Consider the following 14,012-nt stretch of genomic DNA (forward strand, 5'->3'; position numbering starts at 1 on the left):
TGGTTTCAACTATACAATTGTTTTTAAGGGTGAGTGTTGGCGGTAGTCTACTTTTAGGCCTACCTGTTGAACTAGCCAATGATCTACTGTACAATGAGACTGGCAAAGCACAATGAATGGCCACCTCGATACAGACTGCTGCCTGAATGGGAGCCGGAAGCCGGTTGAGTCACTGTTCTCTTGTTGGCATCATGCTGTCTCTCCTCCTCCTCTCCCTCTTTCTTGACTCTCAAGACACCTCCCTTTCCCTGTTTTGCTTTTAGCAAGCTTTTCAACGGAGCCAGAAATCAATCTCCAGCCAGTCATTTTCCGCCCTGGCCAATCGGTCTTCAGTCCACTCTTAGCCCCCTTTCTTCTACTGCCAGGACATCATAATCGGCCTGAGTTACAGGCCTGATACTGCTGCCGGCCTAATACAATCACACAGTACAGCACAGCACAGCCTAATGTGATTTGGAGTGCTTTCTTCTGTCAGCCTGTAGCACTGGGCAGGTAGTAGAGACGGAGGGATAGCGTGAATAGGAGGAGACGAAGAGGGAGAGGAGGTCAGATGGGGGATGGGTGGTGGTGGAGAAAGAACAAGAGTGAGTAAACAAGGGATGGATGCATGGATGGAGGTGACTGGGGGGGGGGTGAATGTAATAAAGTGATTGAAGTGGATGCAGTGGCGGGGTGGAGGGGACGCACACACACATACAGAGAGAGAGAGCGCAGCCTGCTGTTGTTGAGGACGGAATCAGAAGCTGCTATTCCCTTTATTTGCATTGAAGTTGGACTGTGTAGCGTAGCCATATATTGTAGGATTGGCTTTGGCTTGGATCAAATTTACTACAGCGTTCAATATCTGCTACGTAAATCTGCTACTTATAATGGAAAACAAACTATAAAACCAAAATATAAACGCAACATGCAACAATTTCAAATAGTTTACTGAGTTACAGTTCATATAAGGAACGAGATCAGGCTGGTGTTTGTGGCCTGAGGAATGTTGTCCAAATTCCCTTCAATGGCTGTGCGACGTTGCGGAATATTGTCAGGAACTGGAACACTGTCGTACACGTCGATCCAGAGCATCCCAAACCTGCTTATTGGGTGACTTGTCTGGTGAGTATGCAGGCCATGGAAGAACTGGGACATGTTCAGCTTCCAGGAATTGTGTACAGATCCTTTGACATGCCGCCGTGCGTTATCATGCTGAAGCATTAGGAGATGGTGGTGGATGAATGGACCTCAAGGTTTTTGTCATGGTATCTCTGTGCATTCAAATTGCCATCCATAAAATGCAATTGTGTTTGTTGTCCGTAGCTTATGCCTGCACATACTATAACCCCACCGTCACCATGGGGCACTCTGTTCTCACTACGTTGACATCAGCAAACTGCTGGCCCACGCGACTACACGTGGATCTGCTGTTGTGAGGCCGGTTGGACGTACTGCCAAATTCTCTAAGGCGAAGTCGTAGGCGGTTTATGGTAGAGACATTAACATGAAATTCTCTGGCAACAGCTCTGGTGGACATTCCTGCAGTCAGCATGAAGGAATGAGACATCTGTCACATTGTGTTGTGTGACAAAACTGCACATTTTAGAATGGCTTTTTATTGTCCCAGCAGAAGGTGCACGTGTGTAGAGATCATGCTCTTTAGTCAGCTTCTTGAAATGCCTCATCGTCAGTTGGATTGATTATCTTGGCAAATGAGAAATGCTCACTAACAAGGATGTAAACGAATGTGTGCACAACATTTGAGAAATAAGCTTTTTGTGCGTGTTTAACATTTCTGGGATCTTTTTTTCAGCTCATGAAACATGGGACCAAGACTTTACATGTTGCGTTTATATTTTTGGTCATTTTATTTTCAATGAGACTGCGTGGGACTTTATTATCGAACAATAACCCGGTGGTATTGCATTGTCTCATTTGACTCAATATCTTTGACTTATTTTAATCTACCCGTGTCAATGTTGTCTTCCTCTCATATCTCGGCTTTATTGTTTTCCTCCGGTTTTGGACCACAGCCCCTGTGTGTCAGTCAAAGCAGATGAAGTGTCAGTCACTGTGGTAACCGTCAGTCACAGCAGCCAGCCCTAGAGACCAGCTATAATGACACAATGGTCCTGAATGTCAGTCAGACAGCGGCTACTCCCATGGGAGAGGGGGGGAAGGAATGAGGGATAAGAGAGAAGAGAGGGAAGATTGAAGAAAGAATGGGGATGGAAAGGCAATTCATTGTGTTCAATTTATTTGCAAAGTGTGAGTGGCAGTTGGCTAAGCCATTGCGAGGCCCAGCACCACACCACAACTCTCCTCAAATGAGCTAGACCCTTTTTGGTCATACACGACAAATGCACAACAACCTTTTACATAACAACCCTGGCACACAGAACACTCCAGAACACTAGAACACGCATGGCCTCAGGAATCAAAAGCCCTCCTCTTATCAGCCATGTGCGACCCTGGGCTGAGTGTTGGGTGAGAGGGAGAGGGAACAGAGGAGAGAGAGATGCTGTATAGAGAGAGTGAGAGATGGAAAGAGAGAGCAGTGGCCTGGTGTGCAGTAAGTGAGCTAAGAAGGTGGGAAATGATGTGGTCCAAGTACCAGAGGTGGATATTTCAGTCAGATAGGCCTACTCCGACTAGTTTTCCAGGTAGCACCCGAGATGACGTAAAGGATTAAGATGATGTCACCAAACACCCTCGGAAGTATTCATGAGAAGTTAAACAAATTGTTCCAATCCATTCGGCTCCGCAGCTGGCAATGCTGATAGGTCTATATTTCCTGAAGAATGTTGGAGGTTTTGACATCTCTGTCTCGGCTCATCTTTCTTCATCTCATTCTAGAATAGAATTCTGCTCCTCTCCGGTCTGATGACTCAGAGTTCTGTGAGACTGATCGCTTATACAGGCGAGATTACTGCTACTTCAGAGAGGATAGTGGTTCAATGTATCCTCCTCGGCACTCTACTCATGTAGAGACCGATAGCCGAGTCTTATATAAAGAATAGGCTTGATGTTTCCGACCAATGAAATGTAGCCTGGAATCTAACCTTTGTGAACCTGTGCAGTGTGCACATCCTCTATGTAGGCATAGAAAATCAGTCAAGTTGTGAAGATTGTGGTACAGTGTTGGTTTGTCTATGCGTTACTCATCTACTTCATATAGACAAGTGGTTCTTGCCTTCATTTAGTAATGGCGCCTGAGGAGCGAGCCAACCTGTAATGAACAGTTAGATGGCTCTTCAATCAACTTCGCCAAACTGCCTTTAGTGCTGCTTGCTGGCAAACAGTCAACCAAGTACCCCAGCTTATTATTGTCTCTTAAAATGCACATGGAGACGGATTGATTTTTAGGAGACTCAGGGGGCTGTCCGATGAGGGTTCTAAAACGGAAAGCCTGGCTGCATTCCATACCCAAAGCATACAGCCACTCTATGATCTCTACAGAGTGGCAGTATGACGCTCCGCCAAACTGTTCCACGCAGTTTATTTTTGCACCCCGGTCTCTTCCTGACCTCACATGGTGCCTCGACTGATGTGGCATATGACCACACCCCACAAGTTGTCAACATCCCCTCATCAAAAAATAATTTCTCAAAAGAAATGTATCCTGTTATCTCATTGGCCGAGAGATATGGGAGGGATGTTCATTTTTACACACACTTGCCCAATACAAACATTGCAAGGACATTGAATGTCAGAATGTGTTTAGCCGTGAATGCATTACAGTATATGAGGCAATATGAGTAATTCAATGGTATAATAGAGCCAAGTGTTTAACTTTCTCACATCCCCTCCCCTTCCTAGCTTCTATATGCCCTCTTTCAGCGGAATAGATTGCTAGGTATAGTGCATAGGTATTGTGTGTGTGTGAGACGGTGACAGCATCTCTCCGACGCAGAAGAGGGAAAACCACCATGACCTTGCCGTGTCATGATGGTGGCGGGAAGGGAGAGTGATTGTGATGCGTCGCCTGCCACAGCCACCCGTTATCATCTAGCTAGCAGTCCTAGCCTTGGTAATCACAAGGCATCAAGCGTGGGAGAGAGGGTAGCTCGGCAAAGGCAAGTGTTGTGGCGAGTGTTTTGTATCAGTACCTCATAGCCCGTGACCAGACCCCTTCACAATCACCCCCACTTGCCCCATCCTTGCTAAGCGCTATGGCCCACAGTAGGTCTGAGTCCTCCCTCACCCACTCACTCACTCACTCACTCACTCACTCACTCACTCACTCACTCACTCACTCACTCACTCACTCACTCAGTGTCCTCCAACTCCAACCAGAAAATACAGATTGATTTGCCAGTTGGCCTCAGTGTGATTATGAAAAGAAGCAGGCTCCAGTTTTGGCAGCCATGTTGTTCTCTTCACCCCGACCTGTGGCTAGATGGCTAGATAATAAGAGAAGCAACATAACAGCTGTGTTATGGCCGGTAGAGCAGCTGGAGTCACCTTAGGATGGTTAGGCTACAGGCGCTGATTATGTGTTGAAATCACAAGGTCACGTCTTAGTAATGCTGTGATTAGTTTCAGATTGCAGACTCTCGCTGAGGTTGCAAAGTGCTGCTGGCCTCTTTCTATCCCTCCATCTTACACTAAATCACACATATAACAGGCACATGGAAAGACACTCTCAGAGGACAGGAAATGGGAAGTGGAATTTCACATGTAAGTATTTGTGGCTTTACACTGGCTAGATGTCCTCAGTGCCTAAGTGGACAAGTTTACGAAAGCGTAATAAAGTGGAGAATATGTGACAGAAGACCCTTTAACCAGAATACCCAGTAGAATCCCCTCTACACTTTTTTCACGTTATTTATTATAAAAGGACAAATACTTAGGGCTTTAACGGAAAGAGTCACCCATTTTTAAATGTTCTATCATATTTGTCTATCTCTGAGCTGGGTTCTATCGATTCCAGGGGTCATTGAATGTTTTCCTGTTTATCTGAGCTATTAGCCATTCAAGCAGGCAGAAACACAGCTGGTATGATGCATTTTGCTCATAGCTCAGAGATGCACACATTTCATATAATAATCAAAATGGGTGAATCTTTCCTTTTATCTGTTGTAAACATATATTTATTCTATACACTGTACATGACTATACACAATAATTATGTTACGTTTTATAACAACACCATGCAGTACGGTACTTAGTTTAAATTGTCCTTGACGCCACATCAACCTCTTCCAATAAATAGTAACACATGATCCCCTTTAGGGTAACTATACAGGTAAAACACTTTCATTTACATTACTGCTTTGGATAAGTGGTTTCCCCTTTTTAAATGAGTTGGTTCCTGATAATGTTTTGTCACCTTGTATGAGTGTCCATTGCTTATTCCATTTTATTCTTATTTCACGTCCTCATAATCCACATTGTCTTATTCTACATCTTCTGAACAGAAGCTGTTCGATCTTGACCTTGGCTCAGACGCATGTCTACCAACTCCCTGGAGCCATGCAGATATTCAATGGCTTCTCAGAAATGGTCTTTATTCCACTTCCTCTGAAGATGGACATCCCATTATCCCACTCTGCCACCTCTGCTGAGAGGTATGTCTTTCGGCCTAACAAGTGCCTCCAAGCCGATCTTCACGATCTCCTTTTTATTAATTTTTTACATTTTATTTAACTAGGCAAGTCAGTTAAGAACAAATTCTTATTTTCAATGACGGTGGGCTAACTGCCTATTCAGGGGCAGAACGACAGATTTGTACCTTGTCAGCTCGGGTATTTGAACTTGCAACTTCCAGTTACTAGTCCAACGCTCTAACCACCAGGCTACCCTGCCGCCTTATCAAGGTTGACAGACGATGTTGTTTTGTTCCAGGTCCTGGGAAGATAGACACTTCTGCCTGACCTCAGTCTCCTCGAAGGTGACTTTCTTGTTGTTCCTCTTGGGGTCGATCCAGGAGTTGTGAATGACCACGTTGTTGGGCATGGGCTCAGCCTCCACCACGGACACCACCCTCTTCTTCATCTTGCTCTTCAACACCTTCTGGAACTTCTGCCTGGTGAAGGCGTAGAGCAGTGGGTGAAAGATAGTCGTCCCGTAGGCCATGACCAGGAAACCCAACCGCAACTTGACCGTGAAGTCTGAGGGCCCTGCGCTGAGGATGACTGTGTTGAGGACTGTGATGGGCGTCCAGCAGAGCAGGAAGGTGGAGATGATGAGTAGGGACATCCTGAAGACGCGTTTCTGCCTCTCCCGCCGTTCCCGGTGGCGTTTAACGGCCCTGCGCAGAGCCATGAGGACGGAGACAGAGGTCCGCATCGACAGGACAGCAGGTGGGTTTCCGCCCCCTCTGACCGCCCCGCTGCCCTGGGATGCATCTGTAGATTCCACCTGCGTTGCGGTGGTCAAGGAGATGGTCTTCTTCTTGCGCTGCTTCTTCTTGGGCTGGTTGTGTTGGAAGCGCGTCCCGATGCGGATGTTCAGGGCCTGGAGTATCTTGTAGTAGGTCACCAGCATGACTACGGCCGTGAAGAAAAAGATGGGGATCTGAGCCAGGAGGTGGTAATACAGCCCCAGCTCTGTGTAGTACTCGTTCGTATGGACCACAGAGGCGACTGCAGTCTGGTTGACGGACTCCGAGCCAAAATCGCTGAAGAAGCCCACCTCCATGAAGGGGACCAGGAAACTGAAGAAGGACATAGCCCAAATCAAGCCCAACAGAGCCACGGCGCGGCCCATGGTTAGCATGCGGTTGGCTGGACGCACTGAGATGTCGTAGCGGTCGACGGTGATGGCTAGCACGTTCGAGGCAGTGGCCACGCTAGCGAAGGAGACACAGGCCTCGTGGAAGCAGCAGACCAGCGCCGTATCAGCCTCTAGGGGGAGGAGTATTACCACGGCAGTCAGAGGGATGCAAGACACACAAACCTGGAACCAGAGAGATAAATAAGGATTAGGATTATCATTAGTTAAATTTGTCTCCTTCTACAGCAGATATAGTGGCCTGCTTCCTGAAGAATCTTGAGATTTGTCACAGAATAATTGCACTGCAATCATCTCATTCAAGACACTCACTGGAATTGTCCCTAAACATTGATTTAAGGTCAGTTTTGTGTTTTCCCTCCCAATGGTTAAAGTTTGTATTTTCAATGTATTAACTGATCCGAGGTCTGTGCCTAATGGAAACATCAAAGACTGACACTCACTAGTACGTCTAGGACGTGCAGATTCATGGTGACGATGTTGGACACGGAGGTGATGAGGTTCTGCTTCATGCAGTAAAGGACCAGCACTGTCAGGTTGCTGCTTAGGCCCAGCACGATCTCTAGCAGCAGGAACCCTGTCAGCGACACCTGGAAATCCGGAGGGTAATAGCATTTTGTTTTTACGATAATCATAGTATCACAATAATAGTATTGTAAAAACTGTTTGTGTCGAGATAACCAATTTCATACTGATATCTGCTTTCATTGCGATATGCTTTAATCGTGATATCTGCTTTCATTGCGATATGCTTTAATCGTGATATCTGCTTTCATTGCGATATGCTTTAATCGTGATATCTGCTTTCATTGCGATATGCTTTAATCGTGCTATCTGCTTTCACGATAACTGACATTGAACTACATTTACCTTCTTAATTAAAGTAGAAGTGGTATACATGTAAGCATGTACCTGGAAGCTGACAGGGTAGGGGATGGCAGACTGGGTCATATCAAGGTCAGAGGGTTCTGAGGTGTCGAGGACAGTCACGTTGCTCATGGTGGCTTCTGAGATCAGCACAGGAGGGGTATGCATTATCCTAGAGAGACATGGTGACACACAGAGAGAGGAGGAGAGAAAGATCAGGCCAGAGACTGATTGCATTAACTTATGTATAGTGGGAGAGAAAGGTGTTGTGTTTCACCACAGAAGTGTATCGTATGCATGACTACTGACTGCCTCTCGTCCTTGTCTTACGTGTCTCATTGTAATTTCCTGATGAACTAGGTTATATGGGAGCATACAACAGTGTGGAAGAGGCTATTTCTATTCCATCTAGCTGATCTGTCTATCTATCTGTCTGGCTGTCTTTGTGAATTTGTCTGAGTGTATTTGTACCTCACTGGGATTCCATTTAGTGTGAAATGTGGCCAATGTGTGAACCTTTTCAAGTGTGGAAGTTTAAATCTCAAACTGATTTTGTGATGTCATCTTGATGGAATCTTTCAAAAGGTGGCAATTAAAAATAAAAAGGCCAATTTCCACAGTTTTCCGCTGTGCTTTAAAAAAAAAAGGTGTTCTGCCGTGTGTGATAATAAGATTTTCGCTTTGTGGAAAGAGTGAAAATGAGTACACTCCCTTTATCCCTTCATTGCTGACGCCTTTTTATCTAGTGTTACCTTGTTAGCTGACTCAAACTAATAGTGCTTCGCTTTAGTCGGTCGTGTCAGTGTTTTGTTGTTACGCTAGGCTTAGAGTTGCGTTTGTGGTTACTTTTGATCAATGTGTCCATGTTCTTTAGGTATTTCGCTTCATGAACGTCCTTGCTTTGCTTTCATGTCTAGATATAACACAGTTTCCCGTGTGATCTGCCCAGAGGCTGGTCATGTCCAGAGAAACTATCCAGAAAGCAGACAGTCCTTTTGTGGCTCAATAGGCATTAATATTGCAGACACACTGTACTCACCTCTCCCTCGTGTGCCGTCTCCCCTTCAAGAGTCCATGAACCAGCCGGAGCCGACTTTCTGAGGCCCCGACAGGAAATCACAAGAACCAACCATAGTTCTGTAGTAGTAATGCTTTTGTAGTAGTAGTAATACTCATGCAGTAAATCTCCACTTGGCGCACTTTTAATCCTGATGGTGCAGCTTTTTGTCTAAATAATGGGAGTATTATGATGCAAATGAGTGCAGTTGGGGCCAACTGAAACTGCGTTTCTATGAATCCTTCCTTCTTCTATTTCAAACTCAGCTCCACCATGAGAGAAAGACCAGTCCACCTTCAAAATATTTCTCCATTTACTTTACCCAGAGGCTGTATACAACAGTGATGGATCACAGAGGACTGCCCTATACTCTCGTATATCCAATAAAAAACACTGTATTCCGGTTTGGGGAAAGCGCCGAGGATTCATTAAACGCAGGAACATGCGCACTCGTGGTCCGCGGTGGGCAGGGAGAGGATGTGCATCGTAGCATCCAACCACGTGGTTTTACTAAATGAATGGTGTCTTTTAGGCAGCTGCTTTCCGTCCTTTTGTTATTTGATCTGTTGTCCTCCTCGGATCTTAACAGAGGCAGAGCAGTGCCTGGCTGATACTCAACTGTCCTCCCCTCTTCCTTCTGTACGTATTCCCTCCGGCACCCTTCAGAAACACCCCTCCATCACCTTCCGGAGAGGAGAGTAAAGGTCAATGGCGTTTCCGTCTCCTCACACTTTGTAATTCCACTGGGGTGAGGCAGGATCACCTCAGTGCTGTGGCACCTTATACACAGTCAGACCAGGCTGAGAGGAAGGTCATTAGCTGCTTTGGAGAGAGAGAGGAGAATATATTACAACACTGGGCCATCAGCTATGTGGCATTTGGTGCGCGCTCTCTCTCTCTCTTTCCGTCACAGAGTAGGAGAGTGGGACAAATCAGGGGATGACATCATCCTTCCGTTTATTTTTCCTCCCTCAATCGTCGTCCTGGAGAACAAAAAGATGGAGAGAGGAAGAGACGTAAATGAAAGGAGGATAATGAATGAGAAGAAAGTGTGTCATGATATTTCAGCCCCAAATGATCATTGTCCAGACAGTCTGAGCTGTATCAGTACGTTAAATCAACCCAGTGATAGATCTGCCTGTCTGTTGTCATTGTGTGTTTTGTTAATAACCTCTAATCGGGTTTGTATTGAATTAACCCCCCCCCCCTAGAAAAGGGGATGGAGAGAGATGGAGAGACACAGAGAAAGGTGATCTGACTCTTGTTTGATTCCTAGTGGATGTCTTACTTATTATACCTTTGGCTATTCAAGGCCTGTCATGCATTTGTTTGACAAATGAGCCCTCAGCCTTTGAACTGGTCCTTCGTGCAGGCTCCCTCCCTCTGTCATCTCGCTCTCTCTCTTTCTTTCTCTCTTCATCTCTCTCTCTCTCCATCTTTTGCTCTGTCTGTCTGTGTGTGAACAGAAGCTTAAGAGGGCCAGAGACTAGCAGTGCTACTGGGAGAAGAGACAAGCTCGTATGTCACAGAGCATATGACAGTGTATGATCCGTATGACACAGAGCATATGACAGTGTATGATCCGTATGACACAGAGCATATGACAGTGTATGATCCGTATGACACAGAGCATATGACAGTGTATGATCCGTATGACACAGAGCATATGACAGCGTATGATCCGTATGACACAGAGCATATGACAGCGTATGATCCGTATGACACAGAGCATATGACAGCGTATGATCCGTATAACACAAAGCATGTAACTGCGTATGACACAGAGCATATGACAGCGTATGATCCGTATGACAGAGCATATGACAGTGTATGATCCGTATGACACAGAGCATATGACAGCGTATGATCCGTATGACACAGAGCATATGACAGCGTATGATCCGTATGACACAGAGCATATGACAGTGTGTGATCCGTATGACACAGAGCATATGACAGCGTATGATCTGTATGACACAGAGCATATGACAGTGTGTGATCCATATGTCACAGAGCATATGACAGCGTATGATCCGTATAACACAAAGCATGTAACTGCGTATGTCACAGAGCATATGACAGCGTATGATCCCTATGACACATAGCATATGACAGTGTGTGATCCATATGTCACAGAGCATATGACAGCATATGATCCCTATGACACAGAGCATATGACAGCGTATGATCCGTATGGCACAGAGCATATGACAGCGTATGATCCGTATGTCACAGAGCATATGACAGTGTGTGATCAGTATTTCACAAAGCATATGATAGCGTATGATCCGTATGACACAGAGCATATGATCCCTATGACACAGAGCATATGACAGCGTATGATCCGTATGTCACAGAGCATATGACAGTGTATGATCCGTATGTCACAGAGGATATGACAGTGTATGATCCGTATGACACAGAGCATATGACAGCGTATGATCCGTATGTCACAGAGCATATGACAGCGTATGATCCGTATGTCACAGAGCATATGACAGTGTATGATCCGTATGTCACAGAGCATATGACAGTGTATGATCCGTATGACACAGAGCATATGACAGCGTATGATCCGTATGACACAGAGCATATGACAGCGTATGATCCGTATGACACAGAGCATATGACAGCGTATGATCCGTATGACACAAAGCATGTAACTGCGTATGACACAGAGCATATGACAGCGTATGATCCGTATGACACAGAGCATATGACAGCGTATGATCCGTATATGATCCGTATGACACAGAGCATATGACAGTGTGTGATCCGTATGACACAGAGCATATGACAGTGTATGATCCGTATGTCACAGAGATTATGGTTTTGTTTCTGTAATTTCATGCAGTGGGACTTCACGCAGAGGTTAAGCCACTGGCTTTCAGTTATTCACTTGCACGCATGACAGCTCACAGTACACTCTGAGAAGGTGGGTGGGTGGGTGGGTGGGTGGGTGTGTGTGAGATGAATGGAAGGCTCAGGCTGTTATGAGAATGGTGTGTTTGCACAAAAGCCCCCGTGCTCCGCTCCACGCTAAGAGCAAGGCTTCAGAGACACCGCGCTCATAAGTGATGCTTAACATTATCAGAGTGTTGAGTAAGTGGGCAGGCAGGAGAAGGAGCAGAAATATAATCCCTTTGGATGAGACTGTGTGCTGTATTGGTCGAGTTATGTCTACTGTGTGACTGTTGGCTGGCGGAGCAGACAGGCAGAGACGATACTAGAGCGCTATGGTACTGTACGTGCAGTGAGTGCACACGGCTGGTGGTTCTTTGTCTGTTGGTACAATACGAGTGAGAAGTTTGCAGGCTTTTTGCTCTAGTTGTTCTTTTGAACTCTGCTGATAGTGTGCACGTACTGTACAGTATGGTGGCGTTTTGTGTTTTGACAACCGGTCCTCACGGTTCAGTAGAGGTAGAAAATGAGAGTGCTTTTGGCAAGAAGTCATTACTGTTGTCATCTTGAGTTTGTGTTTGAACGCATCTGAAATGCATTTATGTGCTTCAGTGTTACACACTGACATTCATTATCAAGCGCGCAATTGTAACAGAGAATGGAGGAATCAGTGCAGTGATAGATGTTTACCTTGTCCTCGGAGGTAGTCGCGTGTGTGTGTGTCTCCGTCCTCTACCTCACAGCACTGTCAGCATAGATAGCCAGGTGGAACACTCCCTCCCAGGTAGAGTGAAGGAGGGCGAGAGAGCGAAAGAAAAGGACCTGAAGCCGCTGAGGCGGTTTCTGGCTTTGCGTGACGGGTAAGATGGTGTAGTTAAGTCCTCAGGGTGTGTAAGGATCCAGGCTGGAGTAGAGAGATCACTGGTCTGCTCTCTGGCTGTGCTGTGCTCTCCTCTCCCACTCTCACTCTCACTCGCTCTGTCTCGGAGCACTAATAGCCCTTCCTACTCACCTCGCCCATCCTCCCTCCCTTCTCTGCCAGCATGTCTCTCACACTTTCTATTTCTCTCTGTATCATCCTTTCGCGCTCAACATTTTCCCTCTCTCTCACTCTCTCTCTTCTCTCTCTCTCTATCAACCCCCTCTCTTTCCCTATTCTCTCTTCCCCCTCTCTACATCTCCTCTTTCCTCTGATTGGTCTCATGTAACAGGTCCCTCATTTCATCCTTTCATTAGCTTTGAGCAGTCTTTAGTTCAGTGTAGTATTGTGTCTAGTGTAGGGGTATTCAAGTAGATTTAGCCTGGGGGCGATTTTTGTTGGAGCGGATGGTCGGGGGCCGGGACATTATTATTATATTAATATAATTTTATTATAATTATTATCATGTACACTGCAATTATAATGTACACTGAAAATTGACCATAACTAAGCCCAAGAAATTGTATTTGAAAATAACAATTTAATTCCTTGATTGAGACACGATCACGTCTCTTTTTTGGGGGGGGGGGGGATCATTTTAAGTTTCCTAAATTAAAATAGTTTTTTGTTGAAATCTTGATGATTTTACAGTATATATTTTTGTACCCTAAAAAATATTCAGTCGTGGGCCAGTTTTGGGAGGTCTGTAGCCCACTGCTCTTGTGTGTCTGTGGCCTAAGTGGCACTAGCTCCACAGACAGACATGACACCTATCAAGCCTGTGTTGTTCAGTAATGGCTATTTTCTCCACGTAAGCTCTGGAACACAGTCATTAGGATTCACATTTCACAGATTGGCCCGGTTTCAGTACTGAAATTGGGATGTCAATGTCAGGCAGAGGATAATGGTATCATATTTTGGCAGGAAATGGACAAATTAAAGAGGAGCTGTCTCTGTCTCAACTCCGAGGCTTCAGAGCACATACTGTTTTCTTCAGAGGGTGTTTTCCACTGGTGCCGGTGTCACTAGATTGAAGGAAGACATCTCGGAAATGTGCCAAAGGTCGATTTATAATTTTAAAAATTCAAAATGATCTGTCGCTTTCTTTCTCCCCCTTCCCCCTCTCTCTCACTTTGTGTCTTTCTCCCTCTCTTTGTCGCCATGCCAGTCTGTGTGTTTGCACTCTCTAGAAGACCGGGCTCGGCAACTGTGGCGAGTGTAATGGTACTTGAACCCTAGGGGACTTTTGGCCAATCATCGGTTGTTATACACCTGTCTGATAGGACAGACATAATTACCCTCAATCCATTAGTCACACTAGCCTGGTTGCCAGATCCGACTGTTTTATCTAACTCTTTTGTTGATTTGAATGCCAAATGACACTGTGAATGACAATGGAGTTGGCTAATTTATGAAGAATATCTGGCAACATGACCAGGTTGCAGCCTGTAGGGAATATACAGCTCTGGAAAAAATGTAAGAGACCACTGCAAAATGATCCGTTTCTATGGTTGTACTATTTATAGGTATGTTTTTGGGTATAATTTACAT

The 14,012-nt window shown here is 45.5% G+C and overlaps 1 protein-coding gene and 1 pseudogene across 1 annotated transcript; one reads left to right on the forward strand and one right to left on the reverse strand.

Moving 5' to 3' along the window:
• Positions 1 to 14,012, forward strand: part of LOC123995502 — a 119,890-nt pseudogene that overhangs the window by 22,724 nt on the left and 83,154 nt on the right.
• gpr22a (G protein-coupled receptor 22a) lies at positions 1,846 to 12,617 on the reverse strand. The gene is made up of 5 exons (XM_046297453.1): positions 12,233 to 12,617; positions 8,624 to 9,624; positions 7,630 to 7,756; positions 7,161 to 7,307; positions 1,846 to 6,882 (listed from the first exon to the last, which is right to left on the reverse strand). Exons 3-5 carry the CDS (start codon positions 7,750 to 7,752, stop codon positions 5,797 to 5,799), a joined length of 1,356 nt encoding a protein of 451 aa, XP_046153409.1. The 5' UTR covers positions 7,753 to 7,756; positions 8,624 to 9,624; positions 12,233 to 12,617; the 3' UTR covers positions 1,846 to 5,796.

This window comes from Oncorhynchus gorbuscha, linkage group LG14 (genome assembly GCF_021184085.1).
Source record: "Oncorhynchus gorbuscha isolate QuinsamMale2020 ecotype Even-year linkage group LG14, OgorEven_v1.0, whole genome shotgun sequence".
Classification (NCBI taxonomy): domain Eukaryota; kingdom Metazoa; phylum Chordata; class Actinopteri; order Salmoniformes; family Salmonidae; genus Oncorhynchus; species Oncorhynchus gorbuscha.